Source organism: Dendropsophus ebraccatus, chromosome 10 (assembly GCF_027789765.1).
Source record: "Dendropsophus ebraccatus isolate aDenEbr1 chromosome 10, aDenEbr1.pat, whole genome shotgun sequence".
Classification (NCBI taxonomy): Eukaryota; Metazoa; Chordata; class Amphibia; order Anura; family Hylidae; genus Dendropsophus; species Dendropsophus ebraccatus.
The window spans coordinates 8,783,836-8,808,908 of record NC_091463.1 but is presented as its reverse complement, the minus strand read 5'-3'; the positions used below and the strand labels follow the sequence as shown (position 1 = coordinate 8,808,908).

The window sequence follows — 25,073 nt, the reverse complement described above, 5'->3', positions numbered from 1 at the left end:
AATGAGGTGCTGCCGGCAAATGAGAAAGATGAGAAACTCACCCGCACAATGAGACCAATCTCAGCCGCTGCTTAATGCAAGAAAGTTACTCGTAACGTAGTTTTGCAGCAGCTGAAGAGCGCTGCCATAGAACTTAAACTCCCAGCATGCCCTGACAGCCGAAGGCTGTTAGGGCATGCTGGGAGTTGTAGTTTTGCAGCAGCTGAACAGGTTGTAGTTTAGTATTTTCTACTATGACTATTAGATTATCATTAGGGTCCTTGGTTCTCTGGGGGTCACACATCTACTTGGACAGTACAAAGTGGCTCTATTTCAGATCTGTGGGGTTTCCTATGCCCCTGCGTGAGATCTATGAGATGGAATAATCACACAGAACAAAACCCCCGATCAATCTTCGAAGACCTTTAATTTTATAAAACTTATTACCTACATTTTCTTCCTTTGCTGTTGTATATCGGCTGGACGAGCTCCCCCCCCCCACAACCTGGAGACTGCGGTTCATCTTTGGCTAGAAGTGGTTAAGTCTCAGAATTTGGCAATCGGGGAAAAAAAATAAAAAAAAAAAAAAAAAAATATATATATATATATATATATATATATATATATAATGTATGTATGAGCAAACAGCAGAAGGTGTGACGGCGCTGTAATACAGGCTCAGCAAGGGCTGGAGGTGAGATGTGTTCATAAACCGCAGCGGCCATTGGGCTAAGTTGTTGCTGGACTACGATTGCTGAAGCCTTGTTCTATTGATCACTAGACTCCCCACCACAAGGGTGGGGAACCCTCGGCCCTCCAGCTGTTGCAAAACTACAGTTCTCAAAGCTTTGGCTGTCCAGGCATGATGGGAATTGTAGTTTTGCCAAAGGTTCCCTATCTATCAAATGCAGGTAAAAGATTAGTATCCAGAGTAATTTCTTTTCTCTCTTTGCTTAAAGGGGTTCTCTGTTTTTTTTTTTGTTTGTTTGTTTTTTTTTTCTTTAAACCATTAGAAGCTGGGCCTCTGACTACCACACATAGGGGGACATTTATCATTATTAGGCCCCTGGCGCACACCGGGGAGAAGGCACTGATCTGACCCCTCCCGCACCTCATTTATCGGGATACAAATCTATACCTGCTGGGAGCAGGGCCGGCCAGGTTTACTAAGAGGTGTGCGCTGACTGGGGCCTAATTTATTACATATCCTCTATTGTGTGCTACTGTTTATATCAGCCTCAGTGCTGGAGCAGGAAGTGAAGGGCGGTGAAGAGGAATTGCTCACTTGGCGAACCTAAGAGTTAGCAGCAGTGACGTATGAAGCAGCATTCACAGGTGGACAATGGGGAAAAAAAACGTGCTTTGGATGTATGGGTCTCCTAATACACATGGCAGGTGTATCCACAGACTTCTATGTGTCGCCAAGGTAACAGACTACATGTGAACCCTGTGTAGTCTGATGGAGCTGTCATCGATCTGACCTCTGTTCTACCAATACACTGGAAGGTGAGTAAGAAGCAGTAAATAAATGGCTGCAGGATCAGACTACACAGGGATTGCCTGTAGTCTGTTACCAAGGAGATCTAGTGATTTGTAAAACAACTGTAGCTCCTATATCTTTTTATTAGATTAATTGCACAGTTGATTCATTTTAGTAACAATACAAGAAGACTGGTAGTGGAGGTGAGTGGACACTTTAGATGAAGAATAATGGACAACACGTGGCAGCAGAGGTCACACACAGAAAGGGTGAACGGACCGTACATTAGTACGTGTCTTCTGACTTGGAAGGATCCAGAGAACCCCTTTAAGAGAGTCTGATATGGGCCCAGTGTGAGGGGCAGGCACGTATGTACTTACATCTGCAATAAATATTAGTCTATCTTTAACATGTGCAAATCAGCGAATGTATGAGGCCGAGCCGCAGCTCTTATGTCTCCTCTACAGCAGCGTCCGCAGCCTGGGCCTCCACAGCTGCTGCAAAACTACAACTCCCCTCAGTCTGTGGTTGTCAGGGCATGATGGGAGTTGTAGTTTCACAGCAGCTGGAGAGACACAGGTTGAAGACCGCTGCTGTACAGAGATGTTAACTCGATAACTACAGGAACCTGTCAGCAGCTCTCAGATGTGCAGCGTTCTTCTCCTCGCTGTCCAACCGTTTGGCATCAAGACTTTCTGGCTGTCTTCAGGTGCAGACACGTTGTAATGCGGACAGCGGAGCTCAGCAGCATAACGCAACCATCTGATCTATTAAGGCCCAGGGTGTGCACATTATAACCAACCTATAAAAATCACAACCCCTGGAGCTGGCAATCTAGGCACTTAGACACAGGGGCTATGGATAAATAACAAAACTACATCAGCTCTGCACAACCTGCATATATATATCATCCCCTCCCCACACAAACTATAATCTAAAGTAATAATCTGCTTTTCTTATTCAGTCCCTTTTACTGAAGGAGTTTTCGGATATAATAATGGATATAGCAAGGCTGATGCAGGAAGACCCTGCCGACCTGGTGGTGTCCCTGGGCCGTCCTGCCACATAAACCACAAAGCTGGTGTATCTGCTCCCCTGGCCTGGGCAGGCTCTATGTTACGGCCCTTTGTTCAGGGTTCTCCAGTAATGAACCAATACCAGTATTATCCTAGATGTATGGTATCCACAGTGTTGTATATGGCGACTGCTCGCACCTTGTATTGTCCCTGGAGAGTTAAGGTGCTGCCCCCCCCCACTGTCGGATACAAAACATGAGATGTATGGACTCCTTAAGGCTTGAAATATTCTGTCTAGCAGGTGAGTAGATCATGTGATCATGTGATCATCAATTGCTAGGAAAGGTATTGCATCTGTTACCAGCTCCACCAGTCCCCACATGCTAGGGAGGAATATGGGGTCCACAGGAATGACTACAGCTAGAACCGTACAAAGCAGAGGAACCCCGAGGGCAGAGGGCGGAGATGGATCATCCATCCAACTTTAATTGTTCAACTGTTTTCTGATGTCTTGTCTGCCATGTGCCGTCTGACTGGGCGCTGTCGTACTTCCATGTCCGCCTCCTCATCCTGTATAGATGAGAACAGGGTCAGGTTACTTCTGTTCAGTTTGGACGTCTCCCTGTCACACCTACTGGCAGGAGTCATTATTTGGGACCCTGCATTAAGAGATTTTGTCAGGTTCACAGATTTCTTACCAAAAACAGAAGCAGAACTTCTGCAGATGAGTAAAAAAAAAAAAAAACTTATCCCACAGAAAGGCTCACCAGCCAAATACTAGTGTCTACAGGCCTACAGCTCTCCTGACCCCACCATACACATAACAGCTGTGTTCTGTATAAAAAGAGGGGTATGGCACCACCAGAACAAAAAAAATCCACTGTGCCTGATCCCTTTGCTCCCTGACATCATCTGTCGGGGGAGTCAGGAGGCCACATACACAATCCACACCCAAGGTGGATTCAGCCAATTTTCTATAGGCGCTGTTATATGCAAGTGCCCCAAATCTGATGACAATGGAACCTGTCTGCCATGCAAGAAGGAAAATAAAAGGAGTTCCTTAGGGTCCTTTAGCACTAAACAATTATCGTTTTGTGTAATAGCTAATGCTGAAAGGCAACGATCAGCAGATATGCACAATGGCGGCTGATAGTTGTCTTTCAGCATGTTCTATTATTCCGATAGCGATGGTCTGTAGCTCAGAGCAAGAGGAGCGGCGGCGGCAGCAGACCAGTGCTCTCTCCTCTGGGCCTTCTAAATATATCCGGGCAGCCCCCAAGCAGCTCCCCACTCAATTTCTGTGTGTGTGTATAATAGCTCAGACAGAGGGGAACCAGGAAGCGAGCACTGAGCCGACAGGTTGGTGATCACTTCGTCTAGTAGGCCCCTTAATGTGACTGTCAGCGGATATATGTATGATCACAGGGTCATAGTGCTCACACGAGCGGTGGTCCTGGCATCTACTGTTTGAATGGAGCAGTGGTGCGGCTCCTCCATTTACTGTCTATGGGAATGAGTGAGCCCTGTACTTCGCTATCGGTTCTATAGACAGTAAATTTATTGGGAGTCACACACGGTCCTGCTGCTTACACACACACAGGGGACCCATGGACGACTGTATTCATTATTTAGTGAGGGTCCCAACCTAGATATATTTATCACTGATGGTAAACATGGCGGGAACAGCCTACAATCGGTTAGTAATGCTGCAGCTTCGCTTCCCTCAGGGAAGGGGAATCAGTCTTCTACTTACACTATCAGAAACCTCCTCATTGTTTTGGGCGCTCAGGAAATTGAGATAATCTTCTCTCTTGGAGTCTGAGATATCTTCCTCTTCATATTCCGTTTGATAATCAGATTCATCTGCAAGACAAATGTTTATTATAGAATGCTGGGAGATCAGAGCGCTGCCCCCCCGGCCATAACTATTACAGCACATTACCACCCGCTACCTAATAATGTAAAGAGCTATAAGCGATGGAGATCAGAGCTGATCCACGGCCAGCGTCTTGTGCAGAACAGAATAAATGAATGGTTTCCTCTGTCTGCTGATGTATGAGGTTAATAAGGTCATACAAGGGGCGAGACAGTGACTGGGACCCTCGGGACCCTCAGCATGACTCAATAAGAACTGCTGCAGGATGGAAAGGCTGAAAACTGAGAGCGGAGCCGTCACTGGTGAGAACTGTGCAGAGATTTACAGGAATTGAGCCATATTGATGGGAAGCAGCGGCAGGAGACTGGGGTCTGACCGAATCTCACCTTCTATATAACATTCACTTTATCTCTGCAGCCGGAACAGAAGCATAGAAGACGGCGCTGTGTAATACAGTCACTGGTGTGTGTGGGCAATAATGTTACCACTAAGCCCCCACCCCACAGCCCCCGATGTAAAGCTGCAATCTCACCTCTCAGGTTATATAAAAACATATGAACATTCCCCCTGGGGACTTATAGCAGGTCAGGTAATAGATATCTTATATAGAGAATACAGCCGATACCCTACTCATACGGCTTCACTCCATGTTCACACAGTGGATTGAGGCTGAACAATATGGTAAATAAGCTTCAAATTTTCAAGGATTTTTTTTCAAGGAGCAGCAGCTCTATTGTTAAGGACACAATACACTGGACTAGTCGCTTACTGTGACAGCCTGTTAAATTTAAGCCCTAGATCTTTGTGTTGTGACTGCCCTGTGTGAGCAGCCGGCAGATGTAACGGTCTTACGGTAGGACGTTTTCCGATTCAGGGTCTAGGTCTGTGCACTGAAGGCCTAGATCTTTAACCTACCGCTCTTTAGAATGTTCTCACAGCCAACAGCTGGAGGGCCACTGGTTTAGGTCATGGAGCCCATCACATTGCACAGGCTCCTATCTGCTGGCAGGTTGTTACACAGAGCAGATCAATGGCAGATAGCATAGCTTCAGTGTAATGTAATGATCTATATTCCTGCTCGCTCTGGGTTTTATGAGTCTCGGTCTGAGGGTGGGGGCTACCTGGTGATTGACAACTCATACCGAAGCACAGGGATGAAATAAACCACAAGTTATACTGAATCCACCACAACCTGCACAGCTCCTCCTGCTCTATAACCTGCAGCTTACAGAGCGGAGAATGCTTCATGTGGCGTCCAGGTCAGGGACATAATTCACACTATATTAGGCTTGATACCACATACAATGAAGCCCCTGCCCATATCATGCGCCGTTCTATACCCTCTGCCCTCCTCTTCCCCAATATTTATAATAATACTTGATGTCTTTCTCTTACCATCCACGACAGCTGTCTTGACAGGTTCAATCCTGGACACTATTTCCGCCAGATCTGTGAATGAGGCATTAGGGCAAGTGTTCAGCTGTGGAGAGGAAGAGAGAACAGGTGTCAGCGTGAGCCGTAAAGCGAGCAGCGATGGGTGATATCACCACATGATAGAACATGACAAATCAAGTGTTATTAGGTTTTTTTTTTACTTTCTTGTAGTCACAGTCTATGCTCCTTACATAACATTGGGTGATGGGACTCTGTTTTCAGTTCTTTATACTTCTAGATCAGGGATGGGGAACCTTCAGCCCTCCAGCTGTTGCAAAACTACAATTCCCATCATTGCTGAACAGCCAAAGCTTTAGCTCCAGGCATGATAGGAATTGTAGTTTTGAAACAGCTGGAGGACTGCAGGTTCCTTTCACCTGGGCTAGGTTATGTGTCTGTTTCCTATGTAATATCATACTTTTAGCAAATTAATTCTTGGTCACAATGGTGGATGTGACTTTCATTGTCTCCCTGGTTACTAGACGCAGTCTGCTCATAGTTGGACATGCAGCATGCGATGGCGGCCAGGTAATTCACTCCTGAACACTTGAGGATATTAGAGATGTGTCGCCAGCCCCTCACTGCCATGTTATAGTGGTATTACAACAAGTCTTTGTAGTTAGGTATTAGTTTCAGCATCCATCCTGACTACATAGATGGCCTTCACATAGAATGGAGGAATAAACAAGCCTGGATGGATTCTGGGACCTGGTAACTATTGAAGTGAATGAGACTGAGAGCTGCAGACACTTCTGTATAAGATTATACGTTATAGTTACAGTCTGCAGCAAGAGCCACCACACAAGAGCCAATGAGATATTAGGAAGGGGGGGGGGGGGTATTTTAGGGGGGAGGGGGGCACATCCCCTTTAAATATCAGCTTAAAAGCAGAGTAATAGAACTTGTCACACATCCCTGGCGTGGGGGGTCTGTTCGGCAGTGAGAATAGAAGTAATGGACAATGTTAAAGGCCGAGAACTTCTGACCCCTCAGTGCACGGCCTGCTGTGAGATCACGGCCACTGCGTCCTCTAGGCCTATTTTAAAGACATGTGCAATAAGGATTTGGCCCCTGTGAAAAATGCTGATTGTGGTTCACACAGAACGCTGTAAATCCTCGCTCAGCCCTGCACTAGACGATCTGTGTACGGCTGAGGGATCGGTGGAGAGACAGCGGGTGGCTGCAGCCATGACATTTTGGCTTTACGCTGAGGTTTCTTTGTACCAGTCGCTCCCCTGCAGTTCACAGCTACGACATCGATGAGACAAGCTGGAAAAGCTCTAACTTTCCTTTTACCTTGCAAAATATTCAAGTGCGAAAAGCTGAGAAATGTCATCGGTTTAATGAAATCCGGTCAATGGGGTGAAAATACAACCACATCCTGCTCTCCTGTGGATGGAATATTGATCTGCTCCAAACTCTGTAATTAAAGTTTCCTTATTTCTGATAACAGTTTCTAGCCGACCTCACTAAGCGAAAAATCACAATATCCCAGCTTACCGACACATCAGGTATTGCTATAATATTGCCCTGTATTTGCAATAAATACTATAATACTGCCCCTATATACAAGAATACAACCAATATAATACTGCCCCCTATATACAGGAATATAACTACTATAATACTGCTCCTATATACAGGAATATAACTACTATAATACTGCCCTCTATATACAGGGATATAACTACTATAATACTGCTCCTATATACAGGAATATAACTACTATAATACTGCTCCTATATACAGAGATATAACTACTATAATACTGCTCCTATATACAAGAATATAACTACTATAATACTGCCCCCTATATACAAGAATATAACTACTATAATACTGCTCCTATATACAGGAATATAACTACTATAATACTGCTCCTATATACAGGGATATAACTACTATAATACTGCTCCTATATACAGGAATATAACTACTATAATACTGCTCCTATATACAGGAATATAACTACTATAATACTGCTCCTATATACAGGGATATAACTACTATAATACTGCTCCTATATACAGGAATATAACTACTATAATACTGCCCCTATATACAGGGATATAACTACTATAATACTGCTCCTATATACAGGAATATAACTACTATAATACTGCCTCCTATATACAGGAATATATACTACTATAATACTGCTTCTATATACAGGAATATAACTACTATAATACTGCCCCCTATATACAGGGATATAACTACTATAATACTGCTCCTATATACAGGAATATAACTACTATAATACTGCCCCCTATATACATGAATATAACTACTATAATACTGCTCCTATGGTGAACAGAGATTAGAATTGCCGTTTCTGACTGAAGTTCACTGCCCCCCAACCTTCTATTATTTATGAATGAAGAACATAATGAAGGACATGAGAAGGATACATCCATTCCCGGTTACACAGGGTTACGTTCTATCTAATATGCTTCACCATTTACACAGTACAAGACAATCTCATAGGTTCATTAACCTCTCATCGCTCACAATGACAAGAAGAGCCCATCTACCTCTCATATCCCGAAGACCCTCCCATGGGAGGGATGACGCCTGTGGCCCCAGCCAGGGGTCTCATGATCCTATCTAGCTATTCCAATAACTCTCCCTGTGTGGCAGTGCCGTGCTGTGTCCTAAATCCGCCATGTAGAGGTCACTACAGCTCCTACTGCTCAGTGTGGCTCTCAGCAGACGTTTGCTCTGTACATGCCACCATTTTGGGGGTACAGGCATCAATGTGGCAGCATGGGGGAGTACAGCTAGGAATGAAACTTTGTCTGAACCCGATCACTCTGCTAGGGAATCCCACAGCCTGAATAAGATGGATGCAGTCCAAGGAGACCTAGGGCTGTATCCGTATCTTTCAGGCAGTAGGATTCAGCAGCCGAGTGATCCGGTTCAGTCAAACTTACTGAATGTTCATTCATCTCTAATGGGGACAGTATGCACAATGACATGGATGGACAGGGAGCACCACAAGGAGAAATCCTTTAAATATCCTTTAAATTAATCCTTTTAATGAGAATTCTGTGGCTTCCAGAACAGGCTGATGTCTCAGCATCCGGCAGGATCAGTAACAATAGACAGACGTGATAACAGGAGAACTTACATCTGAGGTTTTGGATTTACAAGTGTCCTGACGATCCTTTAACATCTTCTCAATGACACCGCTGCGGCCCCACACATTGAATACAGTGTTTCCATGCTGGTATCCAACATCCTGCGTACACACAAGGGTTAATGTCCAAAGGGGGTGAGTGCTGCACCAGAATGGAGCAGTCAGGAACTACTTATAGCTTCATCAGTCACAATTCTGCTGAATATCAATGCATGCACATGGACACAGACATTTAGTTCATATATAACCCCAGAATAATGTGGTAATAATACGGTGTGATGTATAGGGGTTATGACAGCTGGGATCCCCAAAAATCATCCTCTTGAATATCATTAGCAATATCGCTCACTGTCTATGGGTCAGTCAGTCCCATAGATGGTGAATGGAGAGATACTGTGCAAGCTTCACTGCCTCTCTATATAAATGGGGGACCTGTCACCTCTATTCCCATGATCACAGTGATCACACATTTACCCACTCTCCTAGTAATAAATGTGAACCACACCTATATGAATCTGCCCAATATGAAGTGTCACAAGGGTCTGGCAGCAGGCCGCCATACAGTGTGGTTTGGGGGGGGGGGGGGATCCTCCATTCTTCCCATTGTTACCAGGCACCCCACTTGTTTTGCAGCGACAATAGTGTCACATTGTAAGAACATCAACACAGATTATGATCAGACACCCTATAGGAGCTGTACAGAAGAATTACACAGCGATACTACACACATACCCCACACTGTGTAGTAATTTCATGGTAATATTCTCTCAATCCCTTGAGCAGAGACGGTGTCTGATTCATAGAGAGACGGCAGAAAGCCTCAGCACTGTAATTAATGGAGACTTTCTCCTGTCACCTATGAGTTATGAAGGGCTGGGAATGCTACCGGAGCTGTGGGAGATAAGGGGGTCGCTCAGCAAGGACGTGCTGTACTCTATGCTAATCCGGAGCCATGGGAATCATTCTTAGCAGGACACAATGCAGAGACAGAACACTAACCCCAGGCTCCTGCACCACTATACAACCCCAATGCTATACCGGAGGGGTTACTGAGTGCTCGCAGGAGATGGATCCTGAGCCTGGTCTGTGGCAAAGTTCTGCAGAGCGATGCATCATTTGTCCTTATAACTCAGGTTTGATGTAAATACATTACTAGAGCGGATTGACCATTGCTAGTGTCTTGTCTTATGATAGATTGCCCAGCCCACAATAAAACCCCAGGGTCATACAATAGAGGGGGTTACGTACACAGATCTCGTCAAACTTTCCAAATTCTAGTGTCCCATATCTGTCGATCGGAGGTCGGATGTACTCGCAATACTCATTATTCATCACCATCTCCAGCTGACGCACACAGCACACGTACGCCAGGCGCGTCTGGATCTCTGCCATGTTCAGCACCTAAGGGGACAAATATTGTTAGGGGATAAAAAGCCAATAAAATTGTTCAAACAAGCAGCAATGGGACTACAAGTACCAGCTAGTAACAGAACTGAGATGTTTGTAATTAGAGATGAGCGAATCAATCGGAAATTTGTTTCGCAAATATTGGCAAATTGCATAAAAATGAATTTAATTAAAAATAGCGGCGAGCGAACATGTTCGTATATTTGTATGAAAATGCAGCTAATTGTTCTTGTTCGCCAATACGAACATTTTGTTCACTGACTGGAATGGTTTGATCAATCATTTTCGAACATGCAAATGTTTATCCTGTGATGTACGCAACTGCGTAAGTATAAGCCAACATGTGCGGTCGCTATTGCCGCCGCCATGTTTAGCGAATCTGGTGGATCACAATAAGGCAAATTAAACGCCCAATTCGCTGCGAATCGGAATTCGTCAGATTTGCTTTGCTCATCTCTATTTGTAATAATAAACTCTGGCAGGCAGGATACATCTGCAGCCCGGGAGATGCATTGGTCTGCACAGGTGCTGTATACTCACTGAGGAGAGCTGTAAATACCACTATATTTTACAGTTTCTCAACCTTTCAATGCACTGAAACAGTAATACAGATTTGTCTTGAAAGCTGAACATACACTGAACTGCCTGGGAATTGCCTTCACTTTATGTGGCGCACAAGTGGTTAATGGGCAGTAATTTCATTTACACTGGTTAGAGTCCGATGCAGAATCTATTCCTGTTTACTCCACTTGAACGCTCGGCTGCTCTGAGGTTTCTGCATCACTTGATGTGACGGTCACAGTTTGCTGCGGGTGCCCCGCAGGAGATGGACGCTTGGTACCTTCTAGTACCTGGGAAGTCTCACCTTCACTCTCTCAGCAAGCGGATTCCACCTCTTCCACAGTAACCACCAGCCGGAAAGGGAATCGCCATAGTTTGTTAGATCGGTCTCGTCCCTGCTGCCCACATCGATGGCTATGACCACTTTAGCGCCTAGAGAGCGTGCAACATCGGCTGTCAGACAAAAGGAAGAGATTAGTTAATCCTTTCATTGAGTGAAGACAGTATGAAGCTTTACATATGGAGGAAATAAGCTACATCACTCCTATCTGCAATGCATTGCTGCTGGGCTGGGAATCGTATGGCCCAGATAATACTTTGTCATGGGACAATTAGTTGCAGTTGGTCACGGTATTACCCATAATGCAATACTGTCCTCTTGGGGCTTTTTCTGTGGGAAGCAGAGGTCGGATTATTATACGGTAAGTTCACTTACATGCCACCAAATGTCTTCCTGTAGCTCCAGTCTTAAAGGGGTACTCCAGAGAATTTTATTCTGGTGTCAGAAAGTAATATTGATTTGTAATTAACTTTTTAACTATTTAAAAAATCTCCAGTCTTCCAGTACTTATCAGCTGCTGTATGTCCTGCAGGAAGTGGTGTATTCTCTGCAGTCTGACACAGTGCTCTCTGCTGCCACCTCTGTCCATATCAGGAACATCTAACCTACATACAAAACCTCAAAAAATTGTCCAAACCAAAATTGTTTATTGAATAATTCATAGGTTTTATTTAGACAAAAAAACATATACACTATAGACAAATGAAAAACACCACAGGAGGAGATTAGGAACATCAAATTCACAAACGCTGGGGGAGCCAGGACGCATGGCTACTGGGTCAGTTTTGGTAGATGAGAGGTAAGACTTGTGATCCTGTGGGGTTGGTCTAGCTGCACATATACTTTGGGTTTACCTGTTAAGTATCCAGGGGCAATATGCACTGACAGTCTTTTTGAGTCTTACATGGACATTTAGGGGTTTGGATTGATAGCCAAATGTGGTTTTGATCTACTTGTTTACAACTATATTATAATTATTATTATTAATTATTATATATTTTGCTCACTTCCAGTAAGTCAGCGGTAGCATTGTGCACTATAGCTACATACAATCCTGGTTATGCTGCTCCTTTGATATATGGCCTGCTGCTAGTATATTGTACATTGTAGTGTATTGATTTATTTTTTGTATGATCATGTACTAATTGTTATCCTCACATCATTTAGTTCTACCTCATTTGTGAATTTGATGTTCCTAATCTCCTCCTATGGTGTTTTAATTTGTCTATAGTGTATATGTTTTTTTATGGGGGGGATTGGAATCATTCAGTAAACAATTTTGGTTCAGAAATTTTTTTGAGGTTTTTATTTGTAGGTTATATGTTTAAGGCAAAATCTCAATTTGGACGATTTAAGTATTATGATGTTCTTATGTAGGTGTAATCCATATCAGAAACTGTCCAGAGCAGTAGCAAATCTGAAAAGAATACACCACTTCCTGCAGGACATACAGCAGCTGATAAGTACTGGAAGGCTGGTAATTTTTAAACAGAAGTAAATTACAAATCTATATAACTTTTTGACACCAGATTATTACAAAAATCCCTCTTTAATGGGCAAACAGCAAGTCCAAGGCTGACAACCACCATGACTTCTATAATGTATTTTTATAGTAATGTTTGCATACGCCTGTATAATGGATACCGTCCGCTCCTTGTATAGCGCTGCAGATTACAGGTTATGTATAAAAGTTGTGTCTGTCCTTACGTAAATGCTGCGTACCTGGGAGATTGTTGATGTAACCTCCATCCATTAACAAATGTCCATCCTTGGGGTCACAGAGAGGGGGCATGTACCCTGAGAGAGACATGCTGGCACGGACATATCGCCACAGGCAGCCTGCAAAGACAAGTTAACAATAAGAAGATGCGGGTTGTCTGGAGAAGAAGCCATTATCAGCCTATTAATTCGCTCTCCAGTTTGGCGCTGCACCAGGGTTAGACGACTCCATCTTAATGGAGATCTGGAGTGTTTGCACCGTGCAGAGATCTGGTCCATTCTCTGTCATTATCCACTAATGAACGCTGGCGTCTCTTTAGGCTCTGACGCTTATAACATTCCCTAAACTTGTTCCCCCTTCTGTTGTTCCCCCTCTCTATATCTGACGGGATATAGGGGTTAAGCGGCTGGCAGAATTACATACACGCAGCGGTCGTTCAGATAATGAATGGAGCGGGCCAGTCGGGGGTGGGCCAGATCGGTGCTATGGGGGCGGCAGTGCTCCTAACATTCTCACTGGACCATGAAGTACATGAGTAACTGCATCGGAACGGCGCTGAGGAGGGAGGGTAAGACACATACCTTTCTCCTCTGGGTTTCCTGTGCAATAGGGACACATTAGCAGGTTAGATTTGTCTAACTTGCTGATAGTTCCCCTTTAAGGGACCGACCCCAGGTACTGACCGTGGGATACAGATAACAGTGCCCTAGCTGGCATGGCACCTTTTGTAGAGATGTCTGTGAAGGAGATTTAGCAAAATCTTTACTTTCTTATAGTATAGAAGAGTCACAGAGAAGTTTTGGCTTAGCGTTTTGGGTGCTCTCTGGCACCCCTCACCAATGCTTCCTCCTCCCATTTCTCTATAAATAATCCGTCCAGCCCGGCCTCCTGCGAGCGCATCATATTAAACATTTGCACTTACGCTGCTGATGTCAATAGCCAAGCACGTCCTGCATCCTGAACTCATTGCCGGGAAGAGCAACATATGCAACGAAGAGGGGAAACTCAACACGCATGCACCGCTCTTCCCAGCTATGGCGCATGATGAGGATGTAGGAATGGAGGCTGGGCTGGATTATTCAAAGAGAAGAGGAAGGAGGAAGCAGGAGGATGCTGAGCCACAACTCCTCTATGACTCTTCTCTACTGTAAGAAAATACAAATAGGTATTATGTCTACCAGGACACTGTCACCTGGATCCCACTGTCAGCACTTTGGGTCGGGTCAGATTCCTTTTAACTTCCATTAGTTGCAATGAAGAGCAGCTCCACATGGCTTGTTCTCATGTATTCACAGGAACACAATGGTAGAAGAGACACAGCTACTTTTTTTTTGCAAAAACAGCACCACCCCTGTCCTTGTGGTATTACAGTTCAGCTCCAGTCACTTCAATAGAACTAAGCTACAAAACCCAAACTGAGGACAAGAGGGGTGCTGTTCCTGGGAGGATGCGTTCTGGCGTTTTCTCATTTTAGTGAACATTAGTATAGGTGTTTTATCAGCACGTGAGTCCAGGATTTTTATTGAAGAACTGGGGGGGAAAAAAAACACCAGAAGAAATGCCAATATGCATAAAGACACGGGGGAGATTTATCAAACCGGTGTAAAGGAGAATTGGCTCAGTTGCCCCTAGCAACCAATCAGCTTCCACCTTTCATTTTTAAAAGAATCTGTGAGGAATGAAAGGTGGAATCTGATTGGTTGCTAGGGGCAACTGAGCCAATTCTCCTTTACACCGGTTTGATAAATCTCTCCCCAGGTGCTTTCCCCCATATAGAAGTCTTCTTTAGAGTGCGTTCACACGTACAGGATCTGCAGCAGATATGATGGCACAGATTTAAAGTTGCAGATTCAATGCAAAGTAACTCAAATCTGCTGCAGATTCAAACCTGTGCCATCAAATCTGCTGCAGATCCTGTACGTGTGAACGCACCCTTAAAAAAAAATGCAAATAATTCAGTCTGCTGCAAAATTTCCAAAAAGCAAAAAAACAAAACAAAACCCCAAAGTGCCCTGAAAAAGGCAAAATCCTAAAATGCCCCATGGACATTGCATTTCATAATTCTCTATTAACTCTCCTCTAACATTTGGCTGCATAATTCTTGAGCCAAAAAACACCATGCACCAATTCTGACTATTTATTGGCTTTGTACTTTCCTTATTTCTTAGGGCCCTATTACACTGGATGATTATCGTTACATTGTTTGTATTTAATCAATAATCTTTGGTGTAAATGCAGCAACGATCAAGCGGCCAAAGAGGAATCATTCATTGTTTGTTTGGTGCACCAAAATCATTGGTATTCGTTTGCTGTAATTCCGCTTTTCTTCGCTAATCGCTCAGTGTAATTCCGCATTGTTCCTTCATTTGATGCCGTTCCGACCATCTATATATTCTGCCATCAGTAAATAAGGAATGATCGACCATCATAGGCGATTCCTGGAAGGGCAGAGCTCTCATCATCACATCCCATATAAGAGGCAATGTCAGGAAGCCTGCAGATGGTCCACAGGACTGTACTGTGTGGGTGTTGAGCGGCAGAGCTGAGAATTAATGATGGATAGAGAGGAGTCTCCGTGAGTCACCTGCCAGAAAATCTGAGGGAGCTTTGAAGGTGTGAACAGAATAATGAGGACGGAGATAATAGCGCTCCTAAGTATGAGGGCAGACGTTACAGCCATGATGTTACATGAGTTCCTCTCTCTAATCTACCTGCTTGTAGCCGCATCCTCTTCGGCTTTACTTGGTAACTGCAGAATTAAACGCCATGTTCAAAAGGGGCAACAGAGGCTACGGGATTATCAAATCAGTGAAATAAAGGCTCATAGTGGTGTATACCAGTACACAACGCTATAGGATCAGGTATAGGTGTGTGTGTATATATATATATATATACACACACACACACACACACTGATTAGCTGTCATTGTATCTAATGATAATGGTTGTGTGTCAATGACAATCTACAGGAGTTGCCTCAACAGTGCATTACATGGATGACCTATTGATTTCAGTGAGCAACATGGCTGACGCTGTGATTGAAGGAAAATCCGCTTCATGTAATTCTTTCATGCAGACTCTAGTGGATTCACCCACTGATGGCAGCCGATCAGGGGACCAATCAGGACACAAATCTTCCTAGACAGACTGCTCGGGATACATACCGTCTGTGTGCACCCTCATGGCAGAAGCGGTGATGTCAGTCGTGATGTTGAAATATGGAATCCAGAGATCCTAAAATAAAAGAAAAATGACAGGAGTGTATGAGGGACTGCTAGTCATGAGGAAGGCGGCCTCCCTGCCCTGTCACAGTGCTCACCTCTATCTGCTTGTCCTTGAAGATGCAGCTGATGCTGTTATTGAAGGCCGCCCCGGAGAACATGGAGGTGATGGGGTAGGTCAGGTCTAGGACCTTCTTGAAGACAGAGGTCATGTCCTTGGAGGAAGATAAAAGCAGATGTTGTGGCTATATGTAGGGTTATAATCCTTCTGTTAATGGAAATGCCATTGATTCTGTCTAAACTTCCGGCCGTCACCAGTGACTCAATAGCCGATGCCCCATTACAGTGATTGGTATTGAACACAACCGGTATATACTCCTGTTCCTTTATCTGGTTGGAGCCATAGTATCCCATCTATGCATATATAGTCTACACTTTTATGGTCACCTACAGCAGTTCTCCCCAGCTGATGCAAAACTACAATCCCCATCATGCCGACTGTCGGGAACAATGAGTGTTTTAGTTCTGCCGGTAAGCTGTATGTTAGGGAACACTAATCTACAGCTAATCCCATTGTGTCCAGAAAGGGATATAACACAACTAGATGGTGATGGAGGATAGTAACTGGGAGCCAGAGATCTGCATGACTACTGACTACCCCCAGTATGGTACATCTACACTGACAGCTGCATCACAGATGATGGGGAGGTTGTTTTCCTGCAAACCCTCCTCGCCCACGTGGGCAGACACTCCAGCCGTCATCCCTGGAGACGTTCATTGCTTTGTGAGTCATTGTGTGACAACGGGGGAGGTGACCTGCAATCTGGAGGGTCTCTCTCTAATCAAGAGTCCAAAAGACATGAAAAGGACATCGGTGATCATCGGTGATCATCGGTGAAGTGCAGCGGAGGCGACAGGTACGGAGATGGGGACCGATGGGCGGCAATGATACCTAACACAGATGTGAAAGGGGCACTTTGGTTTCTCCCAAATCATGGATAACACAAAGGAAGCTCTTGAAGGCAGAAACAACGTTTAAGTGACTAAAAATTGAGCAAAATACTAAAAAGGTCTTCAAACATATCTTCGCCTGGCCTCATATACTGTTGTGAAAAGTTGAATTTGCATTTGTTGAAATAGAGTTGTTTTCTGTGCTCTTAAAGGGATTATCGAGAATAAGGAAAAACATGGCTACTTTCTTAAAAAATATCACCACCCCTATCCTCAGGTTGTGTGTGGTATTACCATTCAGCTTCATTCATTCAATGGAACCGAGATGCAAACCCCCCACACCTGAGGACAGGAGAGATGCTGTTTTTGGAAGAAAACGGACATGTTTTTTTTAAGCCTGCATAACCCCTTTAAGCTAAACATACACGCTAAATAACTGTTAGCCAAACACTCATTCAGTCGCTCTCTCAATCCTCTGTACACATGGACGCTCAGCCAAGTGTGCGTATGGTTTACATGACTCCTTAGTCCCCCTCCAGACTCCTAGTACCCAGCAGCTAGTGCCCAGTCCCAGCAGAATGAGTGCGTTTAGCTGACACCTATCTAATGTATATAGCGCTTTAGGTGCGACTGCAGGAGATTGTACAGAATTCTCTGAAAGCTTTAGGAAATAGAAATTATGCATAAAGTTAGCCGTCATCTCTGTTACATTTGTATGAACCAAAATGGAGCGGCCTCTGGATTGTGGATTCACATCCTGTATTACATTTCACACTGCCTGACTTCCATTAAAATTACATTAGCGGGGATGCATTGTGCAGTGCGCCCAATCTGCCGGGGTGTGAGGTGGGTATGGAGATCCTGTCCTGGCATGCAGTTACATCAATTAGTTCTCGGTGACCCACTTAGTGCCAGGTCACTGAGCATCCAAAGACAGTCCGCCACACACAATATGACTTTCTATTATATAGCTGCCTGTGAGCTCCGGGGAAAGTAATGTCACCATTAGTTATGCTGCGCAGGTAGAAACAGGACAAGCGTTACTCGGCGGCTTCAGCGAGAAATCCTTCCTTATGGGGAATTACTGCAAGTGATGGCTGCAGCATGGGAAGCACATCAGTGACTATACAGAAGCCTATGAACCCTGCTGCGGTGCGGCAGGATATTCTTCTAGATAAACCAATATACATTATACTGTACAGCAGTGCTCCCTAATCTATGGATCTCCCGCTGTTGTAAGACTACGACTCCCATCATGCCCTGAGAGCACCAGACTGAGGAACACTGCTGTATAATGTAGTTGTGTCTGCTTTGGTAGGGGAGATGAGTGGCTGCCAGACCTTCTACTGTGCTATCACACTCTGTTACCGCTAACAGCAGACACTGGGGGTACCACAGCTTCCATAAGAAGACGTCATGAACCATTTATCATAAATTTGCAGCTTATCAGAGCAAATAAGTCTGGAAGTAGAACACACAGGATTATAGGATTATATACGGCTTATGTGGAACTAGTTGTGCCACTTTTAGTTCCAATAAACTGATCCATAACCTGTTGGCTTTGTCTTCCATTCTGCTAGGAGAGGTGACAGTCAGCTACATACACACAGAATGCCTGGAGTCTCTCCTATTCCACCATATAATATTTCCCATAAGAGGACAGCAGGGAAGGGATTCTGCTACATATTCTATATTGTGGACCTGCACGTTGTCCAAAGATATTGTTGTCCATGGCAGATTATTGTGTAAGTGATTGCAGGACTGGCGGTGCTTTGTTTTGTCCTTGCACTTAATTGAATAGTATAAATCTTAATAATAAATGCCCCCTAGAGGAGCGACCCACCATGCACCACTCCCGAGCTCTGATCTTCATGCGGTTGAAGCTGCGCTCCTCTGCATAGAGTGCTCCCATAAACGACCCAATGGACGTCCCTCCAATCACGTCGATGGGAATCCCGGCATCAATAAGGGCTTTGATGATTCCTACTTGTGAGCAGCCCCTGAGGGAGAAATAAAAGGTGGGTCAGCGAAACATCCAGCAAGTATATATGGTGCAAGGGGCATCTAAATGGAGGAGAATGAATGCACCATGACCTGGATACTTTATCACAATAACTATCTAGGAGACGTTCACATTGTGCACTTTATTATAATAGCAATTCTCGCAAGAAAAATAAAAGGCTACAGCTCCTATGATGACTACATGTATTTGGTATACATCAGATCTGGTCTTGTATCATTCTATTCCATCACTATGTGCTGTGTTTCCTATCTCCCCTGTGTGACTGGGCCCAGGAGGTAGCAGACATTACCAGTCACTCCTATTCCTCTATAACCCTGTTACTAGATGCGGTGCCTATGAAAGAGCTAGAAGAAAGTATTCACGGTCCTGAGGGACAGAAAGAAGATCCACTTGAAGCATGTGAGCGTCTGCAATGAGTAAAGTGTTAAAGCCCCGGGCGGGCGTGGAGCAAAGCCCTCCTCTCGTCTCACGCTGATATCATTATGCCACTTGGTTATCATTACTTAATTGTAATCGGTATTTTTGGCTCTCCACCAGAGAGGCGCAGATTACGTGCCGTCAGCCTGATGTGTGGCTGATTTACATACATCTCAATTCTACCGACCTTGAAGAGATCTTGCAGATACTATCCTCTGGCGAGACACTAAATTCTGCTTCTCTACACAAAGTTTGTCTTTTATTTTCTGCCTTGATTCGCCATCTGTACAAGACAGAACGCCGTGCCCCTCGCTAATCCTGCACCGTCTACAGGAATCACGAATCTTATTTATCTTCCAAAAACCACAGTGACCCAAAGGGGCAATTTACCGAGGTCTGGTCAAATTATCCCATCTTGGAGATTAGAAATACAGTGGTGCCTTGGATTATGAGCATAATTCGTTGTGGGACGACGCTTGTGATCCAAATCCACTCTTATACCAAAGCAAATTTTCCCATAAGAAATCATAGAAATGCAGACAATTGGTTACACACCCCAAAATAATGATTTTTTTTTTAATTCTAAACATCATGTAAAACAAATGAAACAAACATAAAGAAACTAAATATGTGATATTTTAAGTTACTGTACAGTATAGCAATCATCATGTGGTGTATAATGTATAGTAACTGTATAACCCTGATAACACAGCAGCTGGATATGTGATATATAAGTTACTGTACAGTATAGCAATCAGCATGTGGTGTATAATGTATAGTAACTGTATAACCCTGATAACACAGCAGCTGGATATGTGATATATAAGTTACTGTACAGTATAGCAGCATGTGGTGTATAATGTATACTAACTGTATAACCCTGATAACACAGCAGCTGGATATGTGATATTATAAGTTATTGTACAGTATAGCAGCATGTGGTATATAATGTATAGTAACTGTATAACCCTGATAACATAGCAGCTGGATATGTGATATATAAGTTTCTGTACAGTATAGCAGCATGTGGTATATAATGTATAGTAACTGTATAACCCTGATAACATAGCAGCTGGATATGTGATATATAAGTTTCTGTACAGTATAGCAGCATGTGGTATATAATGTATAGTAACTGCATAACCCTGATAACACAGCAGCTGGATATGTGATATATAAGTTACTGTACAGTATAGCAGCATGTGGAATATAATGTATAGTAACTGTATAACCCTGATAACACAGCAGCTGGATATGTGATATCTAAGTTACTGTACAGTATAGCAATCAGCATGTGGTATATAATGTATAGTAACTGTATAACCCTGATAACACAGCAGCTGGATATGTGATATATAAGTTACTGTACAGTATAGCAGCATGTGGTGTATAATGTATAGTAACTGTATAACCCTGATAACACAGCAGCTGGATATTTGATATATAAGTTACTGTACAGTATAGCAGCATGTGGTGTATAATGTATAGTAACTGTATAACCCTGATAACACAGCAGCTGGATATGTGATATATAAGTTACTGTACAGTATAGCAATCAGCATGTGGTATATAATGTATAGTAACTGTATAACCCTGATAACACAGCAGCTGGATATGTGATATATAAGTTACTATACATTATACACTACATGCTGATTGCTATACTGTACAGTAACTTATATATCACATATCCAGCTGCTGCTGTGTTATCAGGGTTATACAGTTACTATACATTATATACCACATGCTGCTATACTGTACAGTAACTTATATATCACATATCCAGCTGCTGTGTTATCAGGGTTATACAGTTACTATACATTATACACCACATGCTGATTGCTATACTGTACAGTAACTGTATAACCCTGATAACACTGCAGCTGGATATTTGATATATAAGTTACTGTACAGTATAGCAGCATGTGGTGTATAATGTATAGTAACTGTATAACCCTGATAACATAGCAGCTGGATATGTGATATATAAGTTACTGTACAGTATAGCAATCAGCATGTGGTGTATAATGTATAGTAACTGTATAACCCTGATAACACAGCAGCTGGATATGTGATATATAAGTTACTGTACAGTATAGCAGCATGTGGAATATAATGTATAGTAACTGTATAACCCTGATAACACAGCAGCTGGATATGTGATATATAAGTTACTGTACAGTATAGCAGCATGTGGAATATAATGTATAGTAACTGTATAACCATGATAACACAGCAGCTGGATATGTGATCTATAAGTTACTGTACAGTATAGCAGCATGTGGAATATAATGTATAGTAACTGTATAACCCTGATAACACAGCAGCTGGATATGTGATATATAAGTTACTGTACAGTATAGCAGCATGTGGTGTATAATGTATAGTAACTGTATAACCCTGATAATACAGCAGCAGCTGGATATGTGATATATAAAGTTACTGTACAGTATAGCAGCATGTGGTATATAATGTATAGTAACTGTATAACCCTGATAACACAGCAGCTGGATATGTGATATATAAGTTACTGTACAGTATAGCAGCATGTGGTATATAATGTATAGTAACTGTATAACCCTGATAACACAGCAGATGGATATGTGATATATAAGTTACTGTACAGTATAGCTGCATGTGGTGTATAATGTATAGTAACTGTATAACCCTGATAACACAGCAGCTGGATATGTGATATATAAGTTACTGTACAGTATAGCAGCATGTGGTATATAATGTATAGTAACTGTATAACCCTGATAACACAGCAGCTGGATATGTGATATATAAGTTACTGTACAGTATAGCAGCATGTGGTGTATAATGTATAGTAACTGCATAGTGCAGGCACATTATAGCAGCAGTGTGTATAGCTGAGTGTAAGTGCAGGCATATTAGGAATGGAGAGGATGGGAAGCATAATGGCTGGCAGACAGCAGGGAGCATGAAGGAATGAGTAGGGTATATGTTGGCACATACATGCAGCACTCTGTCTGGGGAGAGAGGGGTTACAGCTATGAAGAGATTACCTCCTCCACAGGTCTGCCCCCTGATGAAAGCCCCAGCCATGATTTGGAAGGTGAGGGAGAGTTCCTGGATCAGAGTACAGCGCTGTAGACCCCGCTATGCAGACTGTACCTTTCCCTCACTCCCCCCCACCCCCATCCAGTATAGGGAGCTCTTAAACCAAAGCAATGCTCTTAAACCAAGTCACAATTATGAAAAACTGTGAGCTCTTCTTGCAAAACGCTCTCAATCCAAGTTATTCTTAAACCAAGGTACCACTGTATGTGTGTATATGTGTAATATATATATATATATATATATATATATATATATATATATATATATAATAAATTCAACATCTGCAGCTTCCTTCTGTTTGTACATGATCCATCTCTTCACCCCTTTAGGAGAGGAGACAAAACATACATGTACAACGCTCACAGGTTGCTATGGAAAGGGTCAGGGTTGTGAGCGATAATCTACACATCAATGCAGCTCAGCCGCACCGCAGGGATCTGGTTCTTGCATCTTTAATATGGTCAGAAAATTATATGACATGACTGTGTTTAAGACTATAATACCAAGCTGCAGCTGACTAACATGGGCCTCCTATCTCCTATGTGTACTATAGATGGCATAAGATCTGGGATTCAAAGCCCTAGTCTCACAAGATGACACAGATCGCAGATGGCAGATGACATACATGAGTTCTTCTTCCTGAACACATCAAGGAATCTCATGTAGACGTTCAGACAGCCACCGGTTATCTCCACATCCTCTTCTATCCCCATGTTTATTCCATGTCAGTGGACGATTAACCAGCAACAGATGGGTATACAGTATAGTGGGCGAATAGCTGAGGGGGTGTAGTTATAGATTATGTGGTATACAGTATAGTGCAGGAGTACTAGACAACTTTTAGTGAAGGGCCACTTACTGGGGTCTATTGTCAGGTGAAGGTCTGAGCTCAACATCAGTAGTAAATGTGTTTTGGTAACGTTTCACAAATGTTGTTGAACTATTTACATACAGAATTGATGCTTATTAGTGGGAAAACTGGCCCACTGGAAAACTGGAAAAAAAAAAGCGCTACCCCAGTAGTATATAGCCTCCCCCGTCTGCTCCCCCAGTAGTATATAGCTCCCATGTGCACTTCTCGAACAGTATATAGCTGCCTGCTTTGTGCTCCCCAGTAGTATATAGACCCCATGTGTTTTCCCCAATTTGTATATAGACCCAGTGTGCTCCCCCCGTTTGTATAGAGACCCCCTGTGTGCTCCCCCGTTTGTATAGAGACCCCCTGTGTGCTCCCCCCGTTTGTATAGAGACCCCCTGTGTGCTCCCCCCGTTTGTATAGAGACCCCCTGTGTGCTCTTCCTGTTTATAAAGACCCCTGCTGTGTGCTTCCCAGTAGTATACAGCCCCCTGTGCTCCCCCTCCCAAATAGCACATAACATAAAACAACCAAACACTTATACTCACCTGGGTCCGGGCGTATCCTCTTCTCTTCACTCTTTTGGCCGCATTGCAGCGGTCATAAGAGGCCGCTCTCCCCTTGTCCTGGCGCAGTGACGTCATTTGAGCGCAGACACCAGAGATGGAGAGTGGCCTCTTGTGACAGCTGTTGCCACAAGAGTGACTGTCAGTGCTGCTGCTGCACAGTAACTATGAGCGCTTGTTACGATCGCTCATAGTTACTGTGCAAAGGGGTGCAGTGCAGCAGCCGGGGTCTGGACAGCTGGTTTCCGCCAGTTGAGGACCCCTGGTATAGTGGGTAAATGGCTGAGGGGGTGTAGTTATAGATTATGTGGTATACAGTATAGTTGGTGAATGACTGAGAGGGTGTAGTTATATTTTATGTGGTATATGCTATGTGGTATATACACTGGTGGTGAATGGCTATGTAGTATATACACTGGGGGGGGTGAATGGCTGAGGGGGTGAAGGTATATGCTATGTGGTATATACACTGGGGGGTTACTGGCTGAGGGGGTGTAGGTATATGCTATGTGGTATATACACTGGGGGGTGAATGGCTGAGGGGGTGTAGGTATATGCTATGTGGTATATACACTGGGGGGTGAATGGCTGAGGGGGTGTAGGTAAAAGTTATGTGGTAACTTATGCCGCCATCTTTCTTCCTTTTACATATCATATGGCTTATAAGATATGTTCATAAACTACTACTCGCACCTGCATGTTTTATAATGCTGTATAATGCAATGATACCCTGAATATAAGTGACTCACATAACAGGGTAAATATAGGATTATAGTGGAAAATTAAAAACGTGTTGACAGCTGCCATCCTGTGCTTGTAGTCATGAGAGGACGTCTAGCTCTAATTACAGGCGTGTCTATACTATACGCCATTACAGCGGCAGTCTGTAGGTGGCGCTCTCAGGCTCAGAGGAGTGGGTACATGTGCCTAAAAGACTGACCCTCCGACACGGTCATGCGGTGTCCACCTCTGCCACCGGCCATGCGGTCTCCACCTCTGCCAC

The 25,073-nt window shown here is 43.6% G+C and overlaps 1 protein-coding gene across 8 annotated transcripts in view; it reads right to left on the bottom strand.

The window, feature by feature from the left end:
• Nucleotides 1–386: 386 nt before the first annotated feature.
• The window catches only part of PNPLA7 (patatin like phospholipase domain containing 7), a 125,941-nt gene continuing 101,254 nt past the window's right edge, over nucleotides 387–25,073 (bottom strand). For all 8 annotated transcript variants that reach the window (XM_069942788.1, XM_069942786.1, XM_069942785.1 and 5 more), the window contains 10 exons: nucleotides 18,968–19,124; nucleotides 16,272–16,388; nucleotides 16,117–16,186; nucleotides 12,955–13,071; nucleotides 11,197–11,345; nucleotides 10,173–10,325; nucleotides 8,916–9,026; nucleotides 5,747–5,831; nucleotides 4,229–4,338; nucleotides 387–3,045 (listed from right to left, as the gene is read on the bottom strand). In XM_069942788.1, coding sequence (XP_069798889.1) covers nucleotides 2,968–3,045; nucleotides 4,229–4,338; nucleotides 5,747–5,831; nucleotides 8,916–9,026; nucleotides 10,173–10,325; nucleotides 11,197–11,345; nucleotides 12,955–13,071; nucleotides 16,117–16,186; nucleotides 16,272–16,388; nucleotides 18,968–19,124 — 1,147 coding nt within the window. In that variant the 3' untranslated portion in view covers nucleotides 387–2,967. The remainder of the gene's footprint in view (nucleotides 3,046–4,228; nucleotides 4,339–5,746; nucleotides 5,832–8,915; nucleotides 9,027–10,172; nucleotides 10,326–11,196; nucleotides 11,346–12,954; nucleotides 13,072–16,116; nucleotides 16,187–16,271; nucleotides 16,389–18,967; nucleotides 19,125–25,073) is intronic.